At 39.6% G+C, this 25,088-nt stretch overlaps 2 protein-coding genes across 5 annotated transcripts; both read right to left on the minus strand.

Moving 5' to 3' along the window:
* Positions 1 to 337: 337 nt before the first annotated feature.
* On the minus strand, positions 338 to 10,837 carry syvn1 (synovial apoptosis inhibitor 1, synoviolin). Its single transcript, XM_004073631.5, has 16 exons — positions 10,465 to 10,837; positions 9,455 to 9,601; positions 9,273 to 9,365; positions 9,027 to 9,179; positions 8,765 to 8,813; positions 8,078 to 8,181; positions 6,436 to 6,562; positions 6,258 to 6,357; positions 5,966 to 6,031; positions 5,747 to 5,863; positions 5,499 to 5,656; positions 4,950 to 5,096; positions 4,466 to 4,621; positions 3,152 to 3,335; positions 2,933 to 3,024; positions 338 to 2,162 (listed from the first exon to the last, which is right to left on the minus strand). Exons 2-16 carry the CDS (start codon positions 9,584 to 9,586, stop codon positions 1,957 to 1,959), a joined length of 1,884 nt encoding a protein of 627 aa, XP_004073679.1. The 5' UTR covers positions 9,587 to 9,601; positions 10,465 to 10,837; the 3' UTR covers positions 338 to 1,956.
* A 773-nt stretch (positions 10,838 to 11,610) lies between these two features.
* On the minus strand, positions 11,611 to 23,850 carry smad5 (SMAD family member 5). 4 transcript variants are annotated; one of them, XM_011480492.4, is made up of 7 exons: positions 23,531 to 23,850; positions 19,564 to 20,426; positions 16,839 to 17,099; positions 14,668 to 14,775; positions 13,080 to 13,301; positions 12,698 to 12,954; positions 11,611 to 12,585 (listed from the first exon to the last, which is right to left on the minus strand). In XM_011480492.4, exons 2-7 carry the CDS (start codon positions 19,964 to 19,966, stop codon positions 12,442 to 12,444), a joined length of 1,395 nt encoding a protein of 464 aa, XP_011478794.1. In that variant the 5' UTR covers positions 19,967 to 20,426; positions 23,531 to 23,850; the 3' UTR covers positions 11,611 to 12,441. The 4 variants fall into 4 exon arrangements, with proteins under 4 accessions (XP_011478794.1, XP_078810490.1, XP_011478796.1 ...); XM_078954364.1 differs by having other exon boundaries at positions 19,564 to 20,311; positions 23,531 to 23,828; XM_011480494.4 differs by having other exon boundaries at positions 19,564 to 20,311; positions 23,115 to 23,601.
* Positions 23,851 to 25,088: the final 1,238 nt, after the last annotated feature.

Here is a 25,088-nt window from a genome sequence, read left to right on the forward strand (position 1 = left end):
ACTTTTCTTTTTTTATAACCATGCAGCAAACATCTGCCAAATTCCCAGCATGCATGATATGCTTCACCAAAATCCAGATTAAAATTCAGATTATTTTTATGCAGCCACAGTCTGATTGTGAACATGAATGTGCAATAGGCTGCATAAGAATAATATGGACTCAAATGAAGACCATTTTGCAAACATAACTGATGTAAAAAAAAAACACCAATTACTAACGAACAAGTTAATTTTGATATTTTATCTTTGTGAAGACATTAGAACTTCAACCTACTTCAACCTTTTCTATTAACAGCAATATTTTCCATGGCACCACTAAAAACAGATGTAGCCGCCGTTCCACTGACACTCTTTATTCTGCATTACGTACAGACGATCCTATTAAAACCGTTCATACAATATGTACACGTTGCATGTTGAGACAAAAAATGCAGGAGCGGATTCAATCCACCGATTGGTTCCCCCAAAGACAGGCGGCATCAACAAAAGATGCGAGAACCGGAGCGCCCTCCCTCCCCATGATGAAGCATCACCCTCTGATGGAAGTCAAACATCTGCACCACCCATTATTGCAGGAAGTCCAAACTCAGAGCGCAAGAAAGCCGCTACGAACCCGACAAAAATATGGAGCCGCCGCTTTGGACATAAAGGAGAAGAAAAGGAATAATTTGTAACAGCGAAAGTCTGGCTTTATTAAAAAGAAAATGCAAAAATATTGAAAATTGTTTTAATTAATGCCATTTTTTTCCAGATCAAGTAAACAAAACAAAACAAAAAAACCTTGCAGAACAACACTGCATCTCTATAACATATATATCTACAAAGGACTAAACATACCAGCTACTTTGGAGTTGAGCTACTGAACCACGGCTCACATGAAACATGGACCCCAGGAAGAAAAGAAAACACGGGATTTCCATTCCTGTGTGTGTGTTACAGGGAAAGATGTGTTGAGCAAAAACACACAAAAGCAGGAAAACAAAAAATATATATATGCATGAGAAAGATGTGATTGACATTCAGAAAAGAAAAAAAAAATTTAAAACAGCTACGATGGGTGAAAGTATGGAGGACCAAAGGTGACAAATTGAAATAAAAAAAAAATCATCATTAATTACTTAAATAAATGTGTCAAAAAAACATTAAGACTGGAACAAAAATAAATACATTTGTCATTAAATCTTAAATAAAACACAAAATAATTTCATGTAAGAAATGCATTTAGATATTTCACGGTCAGGTGTTACAGCAGTCAGTCAGTGGGCGGGGCTAACTCTGTAAATTCAGGTGCAAGGTCCCGCCCACTTGACCAGTAAAAGACATTCATGAAAACACCATTTAAAAGTGAAATAACTACATGCATTTCTGACATGAAATTAATTGACATTTTAATCAATTTTCTGATTTCATGACACATTTAATCATTTGTTACTTTTGGTCTTACATGGATTTATGGAGGCAGTAAGTTAACCTGCAACATTTTTGTGAAGATTAATTAAAAAAAAAAAAAAGTTTAACAAAGAAAAGACACTTTAACCCAAAAAGACAAAAAAACAACCATTCTGACTGAGAATTAAACTCTTTTTGGTTCACATTTCCTAAACTTTTCTTCCACTTGATCTGAAAAATGACATTATTTACAACAATTCTTCGGCTGACAGCCAGGAACCTTCAGTTAAAACAGCTGTCCACCAAACCTGGGACTTTTCCTTTGTAGCGAACGATGAGCATCCTCCACGAGCGGGGCGGGGATTTGTCCCGTCGGTCAGCGGCTGCCTGACGCACAAACAGTCCAGGAGCGTCTCCCGACAGCCCGAGTCCAGATCCACCCCTTTAGAAACCTGAGCCTCTGGAAGGCAAGAGAGGAAGAGAGGCAACGAAGGACCGAAGCAGCCTAAAGTCGACTCGAGAGTTCCCGTTGGTCCTGATCGCCACGCCTGAATCAAAACCCGCGGGTCAGTTGTCTGAGGGCGCCGATGAGGAGGAGGCCGTCTCCAGCTTGCGTAAGCGGCGCCTCCTCAGCTCAGCAGCGTTTGGTTCTCCGTCTTCATCCTCCGCCTCTCCTTCGTCCACGCTTTCTTTTCCTCCAGTGTCCAGAGCAGAGGAGGTGGAGTCAGCGGGTAGAGAGGAAACCGCGGCGGCGGCGGCGCTTGCTTGATCAGCTGGAAACAAAAACCATTTCTCCATCAGGTAACAGAATCCACAGCTCTCGCCGTTTCACACCATTTAAAAAAAAAAAAATTAAACATTGTGTTCTGCGTCCTGATTGGTCGTAGAGAACTGTCAATCAACCTCCAACAGGAAACCTCGTTTCCACATTTCTAAGAATCTTCAATTGCGATCATTCTAGAATCCTTTTTTTTTAATGGAGAGAATGGAGAGTTTAAACGAGAGAAAAGTGCATAAATGTTCACGTCTGTCAGAAAAAAAGTTTATTTAAGGTTGTAGGGAGGTTTACTGCCTTAAAAACATCTGGAATCTTACTTCCCAGATTTCACCGTATCGCGGATTCATTTTAGAACGCAACTTTTGCGATAAGCCAGGGAACACTGGACTAGAATATCTGATCTGTTCCAGAAAAATCAAGTACCAATATTTGTGATTACTAATTTGTAATCTGGTAAAGATACAAGATGTACAGGAATGATCACTTTTTATGTTATGTTGATTCTCGTGTAAATAATAAATAAAGTATAAAAAATGTTGATTAAATGTATATTATCATCATAAACCAGTAAAAAGACAAACGTGCAGCAAAGATATTAAATGAAAAGAACTGTGGTTTGATGAATGAATGAATGAATGAATGAATAGATGATTTGTGAATCTGCAGCCAAGGTCCCCACGATCCTCCACAGCTGTAGCTTTCTTTACCATTTGAGCTCATTCCTGCCATCATGACCCCCCCAGGCAGACGGATCAGATCACTTACATGCGGACGAGCTCTTCTCAGAGCTGCTGGGGGCTGCAGGAGCGTCCGTGCGGCTTGTGGCTTCAGCAGAGCGGCTCTCGGCCCGAGGAGGACTGTGGGAAAGCAAACCCCTCAGCATTTCAATATAAACATGTATCCAATATAAACATGCAATTGTCATGGTGACGACTTTTTATCATGAGAATGACTTTACAGTTTAAGAATCAGAGGTTTGGTTACGTGAGCGTGGTGACGGTGCTGAGGTAGTGGTGGATGTTGAGCATGGCGGCGTCCAGCAGCGTGTGGATGTTCTGAAGACACTGCAGCCTGGCCTCCAGACCTCGCCGCCCCTCAGCCTCCAACTCCCTCAGCTCTTCCTCCGACAGGCGGGACAGAGAAGGAGGCGGGGGGGGCATGGAGGACACTGCAACAACATGAGGGGAAAAAAACAGACTGATGGAAGGAATCCATGAAGGGTCTGCTTCATGAACGCAGCAGAATAAACAGGATGACTGCTACTTCCGCCACAACAAGATTGAACTTTTTGCCTACAAACGTGGATCTCGGCTTGATGGAAAGTGAACCGTGGAGTTAAAATCTGCAAAGGGCAAACGACGAAAATCTTCAGCAAGTGTCTCATCTGTGACCGGTGCAGTGAGGAGGTCGACGGATGACTTGAAGCAGATTTTCCTCTTCCTGGTCAGGATCCACTCTGGCCCAATGGCAGCTCAAGCAACAAGCTTTTGGAGCTGCGTTTGCGCTTTCAACCTGCTTTTGTGGCACATTTCTGACGATGGAGGACCCATATTGAGAAAATTAAGCTTAAAATTGCATTTCTGAGTATTTCTTTATTCAAATTGTTGTGAATTAGCAGCAAAAAGAAAAAAAGACCACATCATATTTGTGACGTGGGCGGGTCACTAGCTCCCTGCTCCGAGCTCTCAGCAACGGGAAGGTTTGGGGGACGGGGTTGCTCAACACCAAAAGCCCCGCCCACAACGTGGGAGTTGAATTTCTAAAGAACTGCTGCCGCTCTGCAGAAACGGTGTCTTGATTTCGGCAAAAAAAACAAAAAACGGCATAATCATAACGAAAATACAACTGGGAAAGCTTTGAAAATGGATGAAAATACGATCGGAGATTGACTTTATTCCATTAGAGCAGTATTTTTCTTTAAAAATGGTCATTGCCTTTTAAAAACTGCTTTGGAAATAAAAAAGTGACCACAAACCTGACCATTAACGGACTTCTTGAGCCATCAGACTTTGGAAGTAGTCATAGAGGCACGAAAAGCTCCAAATAAGTTCACTTATGTGAAATATTATTATATTATTATTTTAAATATACATAAAAAATATCTCCCAGCATTTCTCCTTGTTTTTCAGTTGCAATAATCAGATTACTCTCCGATTTTAGAGTAAATGGGCTTTTTGGAAACTCCAGCCAATTTCTAGTACGACATTTATTTCCATCCATGAGGGAATTTTACATCTAGATAATTTTTTTTTTTTTTTTTGAAAAAGTGAAATGCAATAAATGTATATGAAATCTTACCAAAAGGCGGTGGGGGAGGCATGGGCAGCCATGGAGCGGTGGGGAATGGAGGAGGCGGGAAGGAGAAGGGGAACCCTGGGAATGCGGATCCCGGAGCAGCAGCTGCTGCAGGGGGAGAAGTGTCTGCAGGAGACGAGGATGCCGGCTGGCTGGTGCCTGCAGGAGAGTCACATGTCAAACGCCAACAACTGTAAGCCAATAAAGGCTTGAAAAAGTATAAACACCACTTAATTTAATGCGGATTTTAGCTTTGGAAACTAAAGTTTCCAGAGTGCACATAAACAAACCCTATAACCTACATTTGTGGCCTTTTCTTCATATAACTCAACTTTGTTATTCTATACAATTCTCTTATAATTTAGATGCAAATGCACTTTGGAAAATCTGAAATTCTTACACATCTTTGCAAATCAAAACGTTAGATTCTCCTAAATACTATTGTTTTGCAACTATGCTGCAGAGATATCAAAGTGGTGGTTCTGACCTGCACTTTGTGCCGCTTCCGAGCTGCTTGGTGGGGCATCGGCGCCTCCGGGGGCCGCTGCTGCTGCTGCAGGCGGGGGCACAGGAGGAAAAGGACCCCAGAAAGGGAAGACACCAGGAGGGAAGCCCGGCAGCATGCCTGGAGGGACTGGAGGGAAGGCGGAGCAAAGAAAATGCTTACATGCCAGAAACAAACTTTTTCCAAACACTCAGGTCAAGGTTTTGATGAAGTTCTAGTTGTGCGAGTTCTGCTTGGAAGGTGAGGGCGCCCACATCTGACCTTCTGAAAGCTTCATCAAGCAACCGCTTTCATGTCAGACCAGACTTTCCCGGACCGGCCTGTTCGAGGCTGAAGTGAGCATTTTAATAGTAGCCAGTTGAAGGTAAAGTTAATCTTCATCCTCTGTAAAATATCTTTAAACTTTATTTGTAAAATACATTTCCCATAGGAATCATTAAAGTGTGATACTGATTTTCCCTTAATACACAAGTGTCACAGTGGAAGTTAAAAATAAAAATAAATGAAAACTTAAAATGACTTGAGTCTTACCGTTGGGGGCTGGAGCTGCAGGAGCGTTAGCGGGGGCCGCTGGCGCAGGAGGCGGAGCCTGAGCTGGAGCCTGCGTCTGATTGTTGTTGGTGGCTCTGAGGACGTCCATGCGACACGTAGGACAGGTCTGCTGCCTCTGGAACCAAGAGCGCAGACAGCTGTGGGGAAAGTGAGACAACAAAACATATTATAAAAAACAGAAAAAACTTTTCGGTTTCTTAAACATTTCAGAATCCAAATGAATCTACCTGGAGTGGAAAATGTGATTGCACGGTAGTTTTTTGGCGCCCGTGACCATCTCCTCTCGGCAGATGATGCAAACGTTGTCAGAGGCCTGAAGATCTTCAGGGGTCGCATCAGGATATCTGTGAAGAATATTCAGTGAAGAATATTTAACAAACGAAGGTGATGACCAAACAGACGATGATCAGAGATTTTCTTTAAACGAGAAGCAGGTTTTTACTCACAGTGTGTTCATGTTCCGGATGGCTCTTCTGGACATGATAGCATCCGTAACCGCTTTCTTAAACTGTCTGGAAAAACAAGTTCAGAGCTGCATCAATTACAATACAGAGTCTGTAAAAAACCTCCTAAACAATAATGTAATGTAGCTTTCTGCAACAGAAAAACAGGCGTCACTCCTATGTGAGCTGATCTAACGGTTTAAAACACACCTGTCTCTGATCAAGCAGAATATAAGAAATAAAGATAATTTAGGAATAAACAAATGAGCGAAAAGTCTATGGAAGTTGAGCAGACCTCATGGCCAAATACATGGGCCGGATGGCAAACAGGGGGAAGGTGTGGACCTTGATCATGATGGTCATGAAAGCGACGTAGAGCAGCACTTTGATGAAGCCTGGAAATGACCAAAAATGACACTTCAGCTGCTTGAACACACAAACCCAAAGGGGAAACCACACACACACACACACACCTGTGAAGAGCTCCGTGTAGAGCATATAGACGGCCTTGTTGTCCCAGGGGTTCTCACTCTGCAGGTCAACGGTGTGCAGAATGTACTTGATGAAGGTTGTGAGCACCATGGTCAGCAGGATGGCATACTGGGGAACACACATCAGGAAGATGCTTCAACTGGCTTACATTTACATTTATACAAAGTGGAGACAAAGCCTGTAAAAAACAAAACAAAAATAAAATTCTCAGCTGCAGAAAAAAGTCAAAGAGTTGATGTTTACACGCTCTCCTGCTGGCTTACAGCCCCCGAAATGGTGAGCAGTATCAGAGCTTTTTGTCTGAAACCGGATTCATCAGAATGGAGCAGAGCAGGGAGTTTGCCCAGCGTTTTTTCTACAAAACAAATACGATGTCATTCAAACGGAATTTTTTCCATCTACATCCGATTCACAACAATTAAAATAAAGAAACTGTCAGAAGTGCAACTTTGATCTTAGATTTCTTTAAATATGTTCTCCATCATCAGAAAAATGCATTTTAAAAACACCCAAAACACAATTTTCATCAAAGTGCATCTTTAATAGAATCAAAGAATAATTCAAATCCCAAAGAAATGAATCAACAGATTCTGGCCCCATCTGATCCGGGCCTTCGGAAAGGCAGCTTAATGTTTGAAAAAAGGATTGTGGGAAAGGAAACTAGCTCAGGTGCTGCTGACAAAGCTCATCAATGTATAACTGCACCGAGTTTCTGAATTAAGAACTTACAGACTTAACATAAGTCCTACCCATTGATTATATTTTATTATTCGCTAATGCATGGCAAACAAAATTGTTTTCATTATTAAAGACGTCCATTGATTATCTATGCTTATAACTGCAAACAAAAATGTAAAACATCTTTATAAGTTTAAAAATCTAAGTGGAAATATGGATCCATCCTGGATGTGCGGCTCCTCACATAAACGACTGGTTGCTTCTATTCTTTCTTCTTAGAGTTTTCAAGTCCTTTCCGTCAAACCAATGACTCTCATCTCTAAATGTAAAGACATGTTTCCATCTCTGCATTTCACATTTTTTGTAAACTGCAATATGGCCATCGTTCACTCTACGGATCGACATGTCTTGAGTTTGCTGCAATCGACACGACCTTATTAAAACGATAAAAGCACATTTTGGGTAAAATTGTGGAAATATGACTTTATCTTTGTCTGATCAAAAGAAAAAAAGACTACTCCTCCATAAAAGACATTAAGAAAAACTAATTTAAGTTCTAAAACATAAATTTCAAAAGGTTGTTTAATCAAATACAGTTAATTATTCTATTGCAATAGATGACATTCATAATGTTAGTTTATGGCATGTTAAACATATAGTATCCTTTGATCAGCAGACTTCACAACATAAAGTATAAATGGTTGAATATTTTACACTAGATCTGTACCAAAGTCAACTGATATTCATCAGTGTGTGACGAGACAAAGAAAAGAAAGGAAGAAAAAAAAACGTGATTGCAAAATCAAATAAACTATTTGCTAATCTATGTGCTCAGAAATGTTATTTTTACTCCCTGAAAAGGACAGGTTCCCTGATTAATGACGTCTCTCTAATGAAAACATAGACAAAGAGTTAAAAAGTGAACACGTGCACGGAAAGACAAACCTCGAAGCCAAAGACGAGCTGAACGGACGCTCCGCGGGTGATGATGCTGTGGCAGGCGTGGTTGACGAACAAGAAGTCCATGACACCCAGCAGTCCCATGAGAGCTGCAGAAAACCACATCACATCAAAAATAAGGACATTTAAATCAAACTGAACTTCCGTTCTTGATAGTTTAGTGCCAGGGACACTTAAATTGTTTACTTTAAGTGGAATCTAAAAACTATCCTCTATCTATCAATTTTTTACGACAAAAAATTAACAATTTAGCCTTAAAAACTGGGACAAAATGTGCATCACTCCCAGCTTTAAAAGCAAACCCACACCAGTCTTGCATCAGTTCATAATGAGGCTAACAATGTAAATAAAATTTGACTTTAGAATAAAAAACATTACTATATTTTTGAAAATAGGAATTACATTTTTATTCTGGGTTCAAATAATGAAAGGAAAAAAAATCTGAAAAAGACCAGAAACTCTCTGTACTCATTTGCTAATTTTACTACTATATTGTGGTTGATGCTCTTCAAGGTAAAACTGAGGAACATCTGGCTTCATGTGCACAACAAAAGGATTTGCATAGAGTTTAATATAGTTTTGCTTCATTCAAGTGCAACCAGGGGAAACCAGGAAACAGACAGAGATGAAATGTCTGGACTAAAGTCAGATTAGTTTAAGAAATATACTTACATAATACTCTCAGGTGAAAAATCCATGATATATTTGGACTCCGCTCCATCTGAATAAAAAAAAAGAAGAAAAAGTTTAATGACTATAAAACACATTTGATGTGCTTATAATTGCCAGAAAAAAAGAAAACCGTCATGTCATTTGAGTTAAACATTTGTATTCATTTACTTTGCCCGTGTCATAAAGCAGCTTGCTTAAAAAATGCCAAAAATTTGCCACCTAAAGTTATGAGAGCTTGTCTCCATGTCTTAGCATCACTCACAAAGTCCACTCGATCCTCAGCCAGCCAGTGGAAGCACTTCAGGAAGAGCAGGAGGGTGAAGAGGGCAACAAAACGGGGCGAGAAGTCATCTCGGAATACGGTGAAAGCCAGGCACGTCTCTGTCACTGCGTACCACGAGCGCTCGATGAGATGCTGGTGGAGAAACGCAAAGTCCACATGAATACCGCTGTAGACACTTACACTCAAAGAGGAAATGTTTAGTATGTCATAGATCCATGACTTCACCTCCATCTCTGCAGCTCTTAGCTGGCCAAAAAAGACCTTCCTCATAAACTTTCCAAGCAGAAACACCAGAACAAATGCCTGAATATACAACACCTGAAAAAAAAAAAACAGAATCTGTGACTAATGCACTAAACACACAGACTGTATTACATGTGAAACATTCAGCTCTGAACTATCCTTACCGCCATGCTGGGGCTGCTCTTCGTGAGGTAGACCACAGTTGGGTAAAACTGGTGTTTGAGTAAATAAGCGTGAGCCACTACAGCTCCAGTCAACGCCAGACTGGTGGCAGTTACTAAGGCGGCTCGTACCATTTTGGACTGCAGATTCTACCAAAGAAAACAAAACAAAAAACTGTTATTGGTTGCATCTTACGTCATGCTGCGATTAAACAGAGAGTGAACATCAATATGTTTTCTAATATTGTGATACAATTTTTTTTTAATCATCAGTCATTTGTGGATATGACCACAGCACAAATGAAACCTATATATAACTACAAAAAACAGTACTATTATTGAAGTTGTGAAAATTGAGATATTAAAAAAGAAAATCCTCCTGGATTTTTTTTTTTTTTTTTTTTTTTGCTGTAATAGTTTAGGTTAATTATACTGACATTTATAAAGAAGAGTCAATTTTTTGGCCAACTATCATTACATTTGTCTAGAATCAAAACAATTAAAACAAATCCAGAAGATACTAAAACCTTGCAGTTGCATATAAATGTGTTATGCTAACACTTATATTTGCAACTTTTCTTAGCAGAGTTAGCAAAGGTCGACCCAGCCTTCGTTTATTTATGCATTTCACAAACCGTAAACAAACAAGGATCCGCTTTTTTTTTATCCACGTATACAGAAAAAAATAAAACCGGGAACACAAAACATTTAAGAGAAACTACTTTCATTTTCTTTCCTTTGGCGAGGGGGGAAAAAATCTGAAACCAAGCTAATTTAAAAAAAACAAGTTTCGAATTTGCAACCAAACTTCACATAAATAGAAACGACTAATAAGTTGACAAAATTTAATTTCGAAGGCAGCAGTTGCAAACATAACAGGAAGGCCATCATAACTCATCATTGTAATGTTATTTTTAATGACGGACTCGCTTGTTAACATAGTTTTGCAGCTTAGTTAGCACAGCTAGCTTGTTTTAGCTAATTAGCAGCTGTCACTTCACTGCGGAACTCACCGATACGACGCCCGAGGAAGACTTGGCCTTGGTGGATGAACCAGCAACCCCTAAACTAGTGAAATATCTTTGTTGTCACCAGCTAGTCCATTTCAAACACATTGTGAACGCCTCCAGGTTATAGGGAAAATCCTGGGCCGTGTTCGTCTACGTGTTTATCTTTGGCTTGCTCCCTGCGAGCCACCTCACTTCCGGTTTTTACGGTAATTCAACCGAAGAGCAAAATTCTGATTAATCTCACTTCCTGCTTTGGATTTGAAGTTTTTAAAAATGATTTTAAATTTAAATCCTAACGTAAAATGTTTTTTTTTTCTTCGTTACACCATAAGATATTACATTTACATTTTGACGAATATTACGGTAAGAAAATTACGTGGACCAATAGAAAGCTTAAATTTTAAAAGGGTACGTCATGAAACATATTTACATAAATGAAAGAAAAATACAAACAATTAATTAGGAATAAATTTGTCATTTTTATATTTAATTTTAGTAATGCCAAATAAGGCGAACTAATCAACTGTTCAATTTATTAAATTCATTTTTTAAACTTTATAAATAAAAACGTATTTCAAATTAAAATCTACAGTAAAAAAATAGAATAAATTGAACAAATTTATAAAAATATATTCATAGGGGTTAATATTCTAATGTTCTTGGAATTTTTTAAATCATTTTTCCAATTACTGATTATTATTTTTTTTAAATGAATAAAATAAAAATCAGCAAAAGTTTTTCCTTTTTTAAAAAAATTAAAACTTTTCTGACAGACTTTAGCAACTGACAACAAACTCTGGAATTAACACCAATTAGTTCATGACCATATTTAACCAGGTTTTATTTTTTCGCTCCTTTAAAACAGCACTTGAGAATTGGACTAAATGTGAATGTTTTAATTCTATACTTGAGTCATTAAAACTATGTGATCTTAACCTTAATTTAACATTTACTTGAGTGCAAAAAAAAAAGAAAAAAAAATAGAATTTTGGAAATAAATTCAAGTACTTTTCAACTACTTTTGTTTTTTCTCTATAATGTCTGATCGCAATCAAAATGAAAATATTTGATTTGTTGCTTTTTGTGTTTAAATTTCATAAGCATGGAAACAGCATCACACCTGAATGACAGACACATGAGCAATGCCGGTTTCCACAGAACCAGTTTATTTCAATGAGCTCATGAAGCCAACTACTGACATAATGCCTCGGTACCCAAGCCAAAACTGAATATGCCTTCACAAAAATCCATGAGTGCACAATATTGTTAATACAGTGAGTATGGAAAAATACAGCAACTCTAACTTGAACTTGAGAGCACAAACACAATCAATAACTGTAGTGTTCATTCTCTGATTACACAATGACTAATTCTATTGCAATAGATGTAACATTCATAATGTTAGCTTATGGCATGTTAAACTTGTTCAGTGATCTCCCATATCGTTAACTATCGTGTGATGGCATACATTTTTATTTTAAAGGCAGTAGCTCAGTGTTCCTTTCTAGCAGTAGAGACTATAAAATGATGTTATCCGAGTTTTAAAAAGGTAAACAAAAGCGCATCGGTATCTTAACGTTGAAACAATAATTTGTGTTCAACAAAATTCAAATTCAGTCAGACGCAGAGTAGTGAGAGATTGGCCTAATTAAAAACGACACAGATAAAACACGTTTATCAAAAAAAAAGAACTTGAGGCAAAAATGAATATCCGACAACCACAGGCTCAACAGTAGAGACGGAACTCTTCTTTTTTCCAGGTGTTTTCTTGCGCTGGTTTGTTGTTTAAAACAAGTGGATTCTGGCTGCAACTGCTGTTGAATCTCAAGCCAGAGTTCAAAATCCTTTCCCCAAGTAGGTGTAAACAGTTCGTCCACTTGATTTTAAATTACAAATCGTTGAATGGGGAGAAGCAAAACATAAAAAAAGGAAAAGGAAAAACAAAACTTAAGGCCTTTCCAAGCTCCCATGAATCCATCATTAGGACACAGATGAAATAGGGTTGAGGGGTGAACCCATTTGTGTCAGCACTTTATCCAGCCACTGCAGGGGCCCGTTCAAATGCATTTCAATCCAGCAGGGGGTGCTGGTGACATCCTGTCGATGATACTCTGCTCCCCAGCCCTGAGAGGAGGCAGAAGAAAATGCACTTATTTAGTAAAGACAACTATGACCAACAATTTCACTGAATCAAATCTCAGTGCACTTTTTCTTTTTTTTTTAAAGAAGCCTTTACCTTGACAAAGCTCATCCTAATCGTACACATCTTGGTAAGCTCGTAGACCGCCTCGAAACCCTCATTGACCGACTTGGCCAGGAGTTGGGCAAACTGTTGGTTGTTGAAAATGCGAAGGCTGCATCCACTCGGGATCTTACACACGGTGGTGGGATGGAAGTTGTGTTGGAAATTGCAGTTACGACTCTGGACAAAAATGCTGGTGTCGCTCAGGCACTCTGCAAACACCTCCCCAGCCACGTAGTAAAGGTGCACCCCTGTTTAAAAAATAAAAATAAACGGAAAGTGCACCTCTTCACTACAGTCTTAAAGTTGTGCAACAATTGCATGTAGAGTTGTACAGCACAACCACAAACGTATACAGATCAATCAAAAGTTGTACCTTTGCCAATATGCCTGCGAGTGTTCTCAATCGTGGAATTGCGGTTGACGTTTGACAACAGCCCGAGGCAGAAGCGGTTTTTGTTGTTTTCAGGATTGGTGAAGCCATCAACGATGATACTGGATAATGAAGCATGGTAAGCCTCGCCAACACGATTGTTCAGTTCATAGTAGACAATGGAGCACCAGTGACTTGGCTCCTCATATTCCACGGAGTGCAAATCTGGAAACATCAAACCAGGGGCAAATAATAATACGGGGGTAACTCTAAAGCCGTGTTCACACCAAACAGGGCATCCACTTCTAATGTCAAGTTGATTTACAGATGCGATCAGAGGTCATGCCATTCTTGTGGAATGTTTAGTTGAAGAAATTGCGTCAAGTTAACCAACCAAGAACTCAACTTTGGTGGTGACGTGTTGATGACGTCATCAGCGGTTGTAGTCTAAAACTGGCAAACTGAAAGATGTATACCTTCTTAAAAATATGTACATTTTTACTGAACTCAATTGTCGTTAATTCAAGCAAACTCTGGTTACTTTAGTAGATTATCAATTGACTAGTAAATGAATTCTTGTCTGGTTCTTTTCAGCGTGAAAGCAAACTTAAGAGAACCAAAGACCGGAAGCAAACCAAAGCTGCGTTCACACCAAAAGCGATTCGCAGTTTCATACAGACACAATCAAAAGTCTCGCGATGCGTTTTGAGCGTCAGCTGCAGCGCGATTCTCTAGAGACAGCGCGTTTTTTTAACGTTGCTTCTCCCACAATAGCATCAGGTTTATGAACACAATTTTGGACAAGCGTCTAGCAGTGAACTTGACGCACGAATCAGGTTTGGTGTGAACACAGCACTCGCACACAAAAAGCTTCTGGGGTCAAAACACTGACCAAATGAAAACGTAAACACAATTACTTCAACTGTGTAACCCATCTGAAGCTGTAATACTTCAACTTCAAAACAGTTCTAAAAGTGCAGACAGGAGTTTGGAAAAATTTTTAATAATTAATTCAATCCAACGGAGAAACAGGAGGTGTGGAAGACCTGTCCAGTTAATGGATCTTCTACAGTTGTTTTAAATGCAACAGTCATTTCCAGCTCATAAACACTGTAAATCAATAACATAAATACAAACAGTTTATACAATGTTTATAAAGAGCAGTTTAACCACCATAAAGCCGCTGGAAATCTGCTCCAGAGATGGTCGATGTGTTGTTGGGGTTTGAACTCCAGACGAGGCCAAACACCAAATCATTTCTTTTTTTACATTCAGCTTCGTCAAAACCACTGAAAATGTACCTTTAAATCAGGGTTCCTCTTTTCCACATTCTTCTTGAAAACACTCTTCTTAGGCCAAGGCAAACAACTTTCTTAAAACTACTCCTGGTTCTCCTAATTGCTGCAATTTGCTACTGATATGAGCTGAACATTGTTCTACAAATATTTCCAAGAAAAAAAACAAGACCCTAGACCAATATTCTTCCCCTCCAGGTGTGTTTTTCACTCTTTACATTACAGAGAAAAGAAAGATCAAATGTTCAACTGTGGGCAGTGTGTTTGCTGTGATGCTAATTGTGTGCGATTCTCACCTCCTCTACCGATGTTCTGAGACACAAGGCTGCTGCTTGTCTCCATGGACTGGTTTTCCTGGCCCAGTTGCTCATCTGGGGGCATGTAGGCTGGGGGTGGGGTGTCAGCTGGGACATTAGAAGGCAGTTAGCAAGGATGAGACCAGTTGTTGGTGCTGGCAAATGGTTGTAACATAAAACACACAAAATGCACGTGCGCACACACACACACACACACATACACACACACCTCCCTTGACTCAGACAATCATCCCTGGATCTGTGGCCCGGAAACAGAGTCAGATTACACTTATGCCTCGCTTTTGAGCCACATGCTAACCAATTCCCGAAAGGCGCAATCTGAGCGTTTGTAGTCATGACTCCAAGTGAAGTAGAGAACACAGGGAGGAAAACCTCTAATGAGGTTTTAAAGAACAGATAGGGTCGTATAATAACAGCAAAAGTAGCTTTTTAAAGCAATTTCTGTCTTACTGCCAGCAGATAAACTGGATTTGTGGAAGCAGTTTGATATATTGATCTGACTTCCATAGTGCTGGAACCGACCAAAACTATGGACAAGGCAGAACGTAAGCCACACCCACACATTCTAGGTTACACTGAGGCGAACACGCTTGAAACAGGCTTTTCCTCTTTAGACCATTGACTGTATAAAAGAACTGGACTGAGCGACTCCTCCCCCTGGCTTTCCAAACAGGAAGTGCCGGCTGGCTCCAAGAAGCCAAAATCCCATAGACTTCAATTGAGACATAAACAGCTGTTAGTCATATTTGTCAGAATAACCGTTCTTTCTCTGGTACCTTTTTAACATGTTCATGATATTCCTCTATTTTCCCCATAATTTTTCTGTAGTGCAAGTTATTCAAATTATAACTTGGCCAATCATATCCTGTAGTAAGAGGCCATCTGATTGGCCAATTCCAACCTTTGACAGATTTTGTGTAGCTTGCTTTAAAGTGGTAGGGGGTCAGAGTGGTTGCCATAGAAACGTCATCTCCGACCAACTTGGACCATTCACAGGTTGCCGACAACACCTGGCTCCTACATGGCGGTGTTTGTATCGCGGAGAAAAAAAAACGGCGATGGTATCGACTTCATTTCGTTGGAGCCTCCCCTTTGGTTACTTCCAGCTCCAATGAAATCAAGTAAATTCAGTCACTTTTTTTTTTTTACATGGACGTCAAAATTTTGGAGCTAGACGTCATCAGAAAGCAGTGAAAGTCCAAGGCGGTCTGAGCCAACGTTTCTATGGTAACCACTTTTGTCAATCGAGAAGTGGGCTTGTTGGATGTCTACACCCCTGCCACTTGAAAGCCGGCTTCGGGAGAATCTGTCAAACGTTTTAAACATTGGACTTGGGGGCCAGCAGGCACCACCCACTTTTATTGGGCATTTCAAATTTTGAATAACTTGCACTAAAGAAAAAGTATCATTAAAAAAAATTTAGATTAGCAAAAAAAAAAAAGGTAGTTGAGCGAGAATGATCATTCTGACGAATAGAATGACGGAGCAATAGCTATTTATTTCTCAGTAGAAGTCTATGGGTCTCTTAAAGCCATTGGGTACTTCCTGTTTGAAACACAAAGAAGGAGGGGCCACTCAGTCCAGTTTTCATTTACAGGTAATGGTTTGGACTTGTTGAACTAATTAGATTAGCAAGAAGCTAAAACAAAGTTCTGTGACAGAAATTTACAAAAGGGGTTAAAAACCATTTTTAACCCTTGTGCTATCCTAGGCACTTTAACATTGGGAGTTGGGTCATCTAGACCCACTAGACAGTGCGCTGAACTTTTTTCTTCAATGATTTGTGAACTTCAATGGTGTCCATGGATTACAAGAAATCCTCTCCACCTTTGTCATGGTAGGAATAACACGTCAATGGTCATCTTGACCCCATAAGAAAGCACAACGATCCAAGTCTGCTAAAAAAATTTAACGCGGTCCCAGGCTAGTTGCATTGATGATGATTCAACAAAGAAATTCCATTTTTTTCTGGTTCAATTTCCTTCAGTCGAGTGCAAATGACACCTCTTCCTCACATCACACAATCAAAATCATCTCACTTGAGACCAACACTCGTCAGAAGTTTTCTTGTCTACGTTAGAGCGACAGCTGAGTCAAACAATAGCCTGGCAGGTTTCCCAGGGTCAGGAACATGAATGGGTGTGATGTACCTGGGAGTTGGAATGGACTGGAGGGTCCCGAGCTGACAGGGGAGTTTGGGTAAGTACCACAGCTGGCTGGAGAGGGGGGATATGGAGAGTTGGGAGAAATGGAAAAGGAGCCACCCCCGTTGTGCGGCTGTGGAAAGGACTCCGGAAAGGTGGCGTTTAGGGGCATGTGCGGCTCGTTGTGGGTGAGATTGCGAAACTGTGCAAGCAAACTGTGCTGTGGATTGAACTCGCTGTGTCGCGGTACAAGGACAGGAGGCAGCACTGGAAGGTAGAAAGAAAGATAAAGGAGACAAAGACATTTTTATTTGACACATTAAAATCATAAAAATAAAATTAAATGTTAAGAAATTTCCATTATACCAAACAATCGCTAAAAGACCTTTTCTGTTATAAGTAGTTATTAATGGCTAACCCCCTCATAAAACAATCAAACCAATGAAAGATGTATACCCTCTTAAAAATATATACATTTTTTCTGAACTTGATTGTCAAGTCAAGCAAACTCTGGTTAATTTAGTAGATTATAAATTTACTAGCAAATGAATTCCTGTCTGGTTCTTTTTAGCGAGAAAGCAAACTTAAGTTAACCAAAGACCGGAAGCAAACTAAAGCTGCGTTCACAACAAGGGCGAGTCGCGGTTTCATACGGACTCAATAAAAAGTCTTGCGATGAATTTTGAACGTCAGCTGCAGCGCGATTCTCTAGAGACAGCACGTTTTGAACAGGGAGGCGAAAATTCAGCATATTTCCAGAGTTTAAACATCAAAACTTTGGTGAAAACTTTGTTCTGCGTCAACCAATCAGGAACTCAGCTTTGGCCCGTGACATGCTGTTGACGTGATCAGTGGGTGGAGTCCAAAACCAGCATGGAGGAGAAATGTTTGTTCTCCTCCTGAACTTTGTGATATTTTTCTTCTTTGTAGGGCGACGATAATAAAAAGTTCCTCTTATTTTATTTTTATTTTTTCTTTTCTCAGAGTAACGCGGGACAGCAAGTCGTCAGACTGGGTCACAGAGAGACGGAAGCACAGCTGAGAGCGCCGTCATGCAGACACAGCGCCTGCAGTAGATGGTGAACCTCACCGTACTGGCAGAGTCTCTGAATGACCTCATGAACCCATACATGGAGACACGATGAAGAGCTCTTTAAGATAACTGATCTCTCATCATCATCGGTGGCTTCCATGTGGCGATGAGGCTAAAAAGCTTTGACAGCAGCTCATCCCGGCAGTGTCGGGAGCATCAGGTTTATAAACACACTTTTGGACAAGTGTTAAGCAGCTAACTTGATACACATCAAAACAGAGGCGCAGGATGCCCAATAGCCATACGGGGAGCATAAAAGTAGCCTTGCATTATGAACTAGTACATGCACAGCATTGATTCAAAAACTACTGAATCACCAAAAAAAAAAGTCTTTTTGGGGTGCTTTTGCAGAAAAAAAAAAGACGTTTGTTTGGAAGAAAAAAAAAAACTAAGTATAAAGCTAATTGTCCTTTTATAATCTCGATACACTTCCCATCGTTCCATCACAGTGTTTACCTAAGAGGCATTTTAATGTCTTTATGTAATTTGTGCATTTTCAAGTTCTTTCCAGATTTTCCTTAGCAATACAAAGCGGCTTGAATCACTCTTTGGCACTTGAACTATCTGCTTACATTTACACCGTCACTGAAATGCACCAGGTGTTTAAAAAAGAATGAAAAGGTTTGCTTTCTTGGTCATAAACAAGGTTCAGGTGGACTTTCCTACCTGCACACGCAATGCAAACCAAACAAACAGGCCAATAAAAATAAGCATCATAAATTATTAATACAATGTATAACTTTTAACACAATGTTATTTACATTATTTGCAAAGAAATATAAATAGCAATGCATTTTTATAATGGAATATACCATTAACACACCAAAGCATTGAATTTAGACACCCAACATGGGAGAAAAAATGAAGAACAATTTCACAGAGGATTGTCGCTTCCAGTCCCTGAGGCTAATGTAGAAGCTGCAGTCACATGTTTAATTAGCCAACCATAATGTGACTTTGCTGAAAACAATCTAAATGTCTTTCTGAGCTGGATGTAACAAAATCTAACAAAGGAGCCAGTGATACACGAAACCGACAAGTATATTCGCCACCAGAGAAACGCATCTCAAAGCAACAAAAGGGGTCCTCCTTTTTTGTCTCCCAACGTGACGGACGTTAAACTAGGGAGGACGGTTCGTGAACAGAACATGCTGGGAGTTTACTCCGAGGGGTTTATGCATTTACTGAGCCACTTTGATGCCACACCCAATCTGGAGTGCCTGAGGCATATAATCTAATAAGATTCTTAGAGCTAGTGGTATTGATTTTCTGTGAAATGGAGGAGGCGGGTAGAACGGGCCAGTGAGGACAGCCTCCTGACCTTTGTGGATTTGTTTACCGAGCTCTTTGGAACTCGAGGTTCTGAAGGATGTGTGCAGCCCGACATCAGTTAGTGTGCCAATATGAGAATTGCGCTTATGGTTTTAATGCCAAAGATTAAAAAAAAAAAAAAAAAAGAGGAACATTTTTGACATAAAAGGTTCCTTAACATCAACAAACACGAATAACTCAAATGGAAATGTGTGAAATCTGACAAAGTTTTATCGTTTAAAATTTACAAATAAAAAAGCATATTTAAAGCAGTTAAAAGAGCAAAGTGCAAATATTTCAATAAGTATGATATCTACTGATACTTACCAGGGCTTTCCACGCGATTGTAGTGGTACGGATTGATGCAGACCTCCTTCTGTTTGGAGCCAAATGGATACTCGCACCCGTCCAGGGGCTTCAGCTCATGGTGGGACTGAAGGTCCGGCCAGCGCCACACTCGACAGTAGATAACGTGAGGGAGACCTTTCCTGTGAGAAACCTGCAGCCGGCCATCCAGGGATCGTGGAATGGTAACACACTTGCTGGGTTGACCTGGGCAGCTCAGGGCTTTCTCCAGGTCTTCCATGGCGCCCTTCTTCTTTTTCAGCTTTTTCACAAGTGCATCCACAGCCTTTTCTGCCCATTTCTCTTCCTCATCTCCTTGCTTCCACCCAAGCAGCCGTTTGACTGCTGGGCTTGTAAAAGAAAAGAGGCTAGACATGGACGACATGTTGCACAATGTAGTCTAGCCCAAATCAGAGAGCTGCGTGGGGTAAACGGTCACCCTCCGTCCGTCCAAAAGAATTCAAAAAATGATGGTACCCTAAAACCAGTCCAAAGGCTTGATCAATCAAACGAGCAGTGTAAGAAAGCAAATGAGTGGACAGAGATGAGGGTGGAGTGAGAAGACTAGCCTTGTCTGACCAAGGACAGGAAGCAGGGGAGGAATGGGAGTCAGCAAGCAGGACGCAGCTGCTGCTGCTCAGGAAAGGCCCTGCAGCAAGCTGACCGTAGTCGGGTCACCACTACTAACCGAGGGAAAAGTTTCAAACTGCAGGGGCTGACATCAGGACGCCTGTGTCAGAAAAAAAAAAGACAAAGAAAAAGAAAAAAAAGCCTTATAGGAAGACAACCATATTTCCTGTGTGATGTGTTCATCCAACGAAGCTCAGTATGAAGTCACCACCTTTCTGCAAAATGAAAGAGACAGCAGATGTTAGGGAAAAGCAACACAGAAAATATTTGAGATGATTTGGATGCTAAAAAAACAAACTTTTCTTGCTTCGGTTAACTTCATCGGGACTAAGATCAGTGTTTATGAGTTCTGAAATCATGTGACAAGCACTTGTCTTCATCAACAGGTTATTCGAGAAGTCTGCCATCTTCTTTTCTCTATCTTACATCAGTTGTAAGGAAGTTCAGGCATGCTTGCTGAAACATGAATGACTCAACCATCTGAAAGGTGTTGCATTTCAAAGAGTAAACTTTAAGTGAAAATGAAAAGTATCTTATCACCCAAAACTGAGAGCTGCTTACACACTCTCCAGCTATCTTACGGCCTGCCAACCTAACATTGCAGGTGCAACTAAAACGGTGAGAAATGTTGGAGCTATCCAGTCGTACAGTTTTGATCCAGGTTCCAGCTCAAACAAGGAAAACAAAGACGTGCATGTGTAACCGGATCATTTCTGCGTTGTGTTTAAGAAAGTCAAAAGATGTCGGGACACAGCAGCACAACCTCCGTTTATTGCGTATCGGACAATTTTCCAAAAAGAAAATAGAAACCACGGTGTTAGCATCCCGTATTAGCTCCTACGTGAAGGTGAGAGGTAGAGGGAGCACAGGAAATTCTTATACTGAAATAAACAGTTAACATCTACAAAGGTTTTTTGTGTTTTCATAACAGATTCCACATAATAAGAGTATAAGGGACAATAACTAACATAAAACGAGGATTCATATGGCTATCATTACAGGGCACCCACCTCTCCCGCTGGACAATCAAACAAAAAGGAGAGAGGGAAAGCAAGCGCCAAACTTATAAAGAGAGAAAACCAGCGAAGAAGAACACATTAAGGAGCGGCTACACAACCCAACACAGAATACAGGGGGGAAAGAAACTTAGGGACAGATAATATTTTGTGTAATTAAAACTAACAGATCACGTCCTGTACACATGGATCCATTTGTCTCCAAGTGGATGCATCAGAATGGAGCAGAGCAGGGAACTCGCTAAGTGCATCTTCTTTATAAAAATAAGATCTTTTTCAAACAGCATTTTTTGTCTGCTTCTTATTCCTGATTTGAATAAAAAAAAAAAAAGAATATTCAGAAAGGCTATTCCGAGCCTAATTTACTTATTAAATGGCCTCCATGTTAAAAACACCAAAAACAATGTTCAGAGCGCGACTTATTTTGTTCTAAGCGTATGCAGACCAAACAAATGGAGTTCAAACATGTGCAGCCGCAGCTGTGTGGAAGTTTGGAAAAACTAGTGGAGTCAGAAAGGATGTAAGCCGCTTCCTCCTCCATCTCATCTCTGCCTGATTCCTCCCATCAAGACCACAGCTGTCCAGCAGTTCTTATTGCTCATTGTTATACACCCCCCCCCCCCACCCACACAAAAATCAGTAGGAAATCATAGATGGCAGGACGTAAAGCCAAAGACAAAACTGATCACCCAGCTGGTGTTTAAAATTACAACAAAGAACCTTAACACAACTGAATTAACTAGTCTGCTTTAACCAACTAAAAATAGCTCATCAACTCACTGTTGAATTGACCAAACCAACACAATGAAATTAATTTGACCATAAAAATTACATTAAAATCGGGGGCAGTTCACTATTATCTTTTTGTAGACTTATCAAGCAAGATTTTAAAAAAATAAGTCGGTTTTAAACGAGTATGTACGCAACTTGTTTATCTTTCCGACAGTAATAATACGGATTTACACAAATGTGCACAAAACAATAATTTATACTTCCTAACATCCAGAACATCTGTGTTACAAGTTGATCTCTTAACAGATTCAATCTGAAAGGTGTAGAAGTTTACTCGCGTCCTTCAGGGTTTGTTGTCACACTTTGATTTCTCCTACAGAGTCATGATCCGGCGCCAACGACACACAAACGTGTCTTCCTATCCTACACATCAAAATAATAACACGGGTAAACTCACCCTTCCACTAGGAAATCTATTGGAAATTGTTATCAAGAGAAAAGAAGAAGAAGACGACAACATGGAAGAACGGTTCAGTTAGAAGAAAGTACCACCCCACCACCACCCAGACTCCGAAAATTCAATTCTACTGTCTACGCCAAACCACCCAAAAAGAGTTTAAAAGACGTCTAAAATGCGACTCCAAGTGTTTTATTTAATTTATTTATGTGTAACAGCTAACACCACAATACTAGTCAAAAATGTTTGTGTACAGAAAGTTGATCAACAGAGTCTGGAAAGTTTGCTAGGTAGCTAGCTTCTATTTTACAGAATAGCTTGATTAGCTTCAAGTTTGTTAGTTACGAGAACGGCACAACCTGAAATAATATATTACACAAAATACATCGTACTTGAAAACAAATCCCATGAAAGTAATTTCGGAATCAATATAATCAAGTTAAAGACACATTGCTTATTTCGATTGGACTTTTTAAACTTCTAAAAGTGTCGCTAGGCTACACCATGCTAGCTGCTAGCCGAGCCCTCCTCCGGGGGAGACCGGAGCCTGCAGCAAGTCTACCGAGCTGATGATGAAGAACACCAGATTTCACTTTTTTTAACCAACTGTGAGTCATTTTTTAATCAGATAAGTTTTAAGCAAAACTCCGAAAGATGTCACTCTTTTATAATGACAACGTTAAAGGTTTATTCCTTACTTTTTTTGATGAAAGACTGATCTTTTCCGATGCTTCTTTCCTCCTTCTCCCCATGCCATGTCCTCCAAGTCCCAGAGACAAGTAGACTGGAAAGACCTTACGCATATCCCTCCGCCCCACTGACAAACTAGTGCACGTCATGTTGAACACTAAAGGGTTTTCCTGATTACAAAAAAATCTATTACCCGTTTACAAAAGTTACGATTTCATATTTATTTGTATGTTTGAAACTGTGATACGCGTTTTTCACTCCCCACCCCAATATGTTCTGTTAGAAATGCAGGAAAGTGAGAAATATTGAACAAAGGCACTAATTTAGTTTAAATATAAGTAAACATACAGATATTCCAACCATGCTTCATAAATCGAAACTAAAGGCTAAACTATGTAGGGAAAAACACGTTATTTTTGCTTACGTGCTCTGATATTTCGCCGTTTGAAGTAGAAAAAACCCTGCGCCGGTCGTGCTGCGGCTCTGGAACGTCTCACACAAGTTTGCTGGCTCCACTCTGTCTGGAGTGCTGTGGTTTGTTGTATTGTTGTCCTTTGTTGTCAGTTGTTCGAGACAGTCGTCGCGTTGGTAATCCGTTTAACTTGAATTAATCAGACTGGCTGTTATAGTTCCACACCTTTCACTGAGGAAGAAACACTAACTAAGTAAATACTCCTGGTGTAGTACTGAGGATCCTTTTTTCCCGGATGAAGTCTTTGGATTCTGGAATTAATGTAGTGTCACGATTTAGCCACTAGGTGGCAGCCTTCTTCTATGTTTATTTTATTTTATGTTTATTTTGTTTTTTCTATAAAAATATGTTTGATTACATGAGCTTCTGAGGATTTTACCAGGATACATTTCTGTTAAGGTACACATATTAATTATGATAGTTAACAAAAAGGTATATCTTCTTAATTTTCATAAAAGTAACAACCCTTGACTGTTCATTGTTAAACATAGTTAATTCTTGATATTACACAGCCATGCATATGAAAAATTAAAATTAATGTTTTTTTTCTTCATAGATGACTATATACATTTCCCCATGAAAGAAAATTCAACAACACTGGAGAAAAAAGTAGATTTACTGAAATATTCATGCTGAACTTATGTTAAAAAAAAGTATTTTCCTAGTATGTGCATATTTGTTAGTGTTAAACACATTGACTCAAAATTAGATGGTATTTTCTGATAATTAGAGGCTTAAGAGCCCTTTCTTTGTCTCCAAACTCTGTAAAATATTTATTCTAAATGTGTCACGTTTCTTCCAGAAGATTCTGAGAACCTGATGTTGGGAAGTCCGTGTTAAGACAAGACAGACCACAAGGGGGCGCCAAAGTGTCATTAAAATGAGTGGTTCCTGCATTTACCCAGTGAAATTTGTACTCAATTGTTGCGCAACTTTAAAGTTGAGGCACATAAGGAGTACAATTTTCAAGTAATTAATAGTAATCTTTGATAGATGACAGAGTTGTTTTGTGTTACCAAAATAGCCCCCCCCCCCTCTTTTTCGGTGTAACAGGGGGTGCAGTTTATTTTTAAGCCGCGTAAATAGTTTATTTTCTTAAATTAAAATGTGTTTAAACCAGCCTGAATCTTTTTACAAAATAGAAGTGTATGTCTCACTTCTGTCAGCATACAGTTTTGTGAGGGGTGTCTTGCTTTTAAACTTATTTTGAACTGATCTTAAAAGGTCTTCTAGACCTCGTTATGTTAATACAATTTCTCTGAATTAAAAAAGAAACATTTTGTAGGTTTATAAAAATAAAAACTGCCATTTATTTGGATATTTCTTCAATGTTTAGCTCCCCTTTATCTATGTTTTAAAGCATCATGAAAGAAATTGGTTAAAAATCTATAATCACTTTTGACAAACGCTCGCAAATACATATTAGATTATTCATAGATTAAAAAAATTAATCTGATATTGCTTCCTTTATAGTGAGTAATATATCCAATTCTTGTCAACAACAAAGGCT

This window comes from Oryzias latipes, chromosome 10, assembly GCF_053564925.1.
Source record: "Oryzias latipes strain Hd-rR chromosome 10, Olatipes_Hd-rR_3.1".
Classification (NCBI taxonomy): domain Eukaryota; kingdom Metazoa; phylum Chordata; class Actinopteri; order Beloniformes; family Adrianichthyidae; genus Oryzias; species Oryzias latipes.

Bases quoted from the DNA above. Each gene is read 5' to 3' on its own strand.
- syvn1 (XM_004073631.5), bottom strand. From the start codon at position 9,586: ATGGTACGAGCCGCCTTAGTAACTGCCACCAGTCTGGCGTTGACTGGA. The intron at 9,180-9,272 runs GTGAAGTCATGG...TTTCTCCACCAG, and splicing joins TAAGAGCTGCAGAGATGGAG to CATCTCATCGAGCGCTCGTG. The intron at 4,622-4,949 runs GTCAGAACCACC...ACTCTCCTGCAG, and splicing joins GGAAGCGGCACAAAGTGCAG to GCACCAGCCAGCCGGCATCC.
- smad5 (XM_011480492.4), bottom strand. From the start codon at position 19,966: ATGTCGTCCATGTCTAGCCTCTTTTCTTTTACAAGCCCAGCAGTCAAA. The intron at 14,776-16,838 runs GTACATCACACC...CTAATGTCCCAG, and splicing joins CAGTCCATTCCAACTCCCAG to CTGACACCCCACCCCCAGCC. The intron at 13,302-14,667 runs GTGAGAATCGCA...TGATGTTTCCAG, and splicing joins TCAGAACATCGGTAGAGGAG to ATTTGCACTCCGTGGAATAT.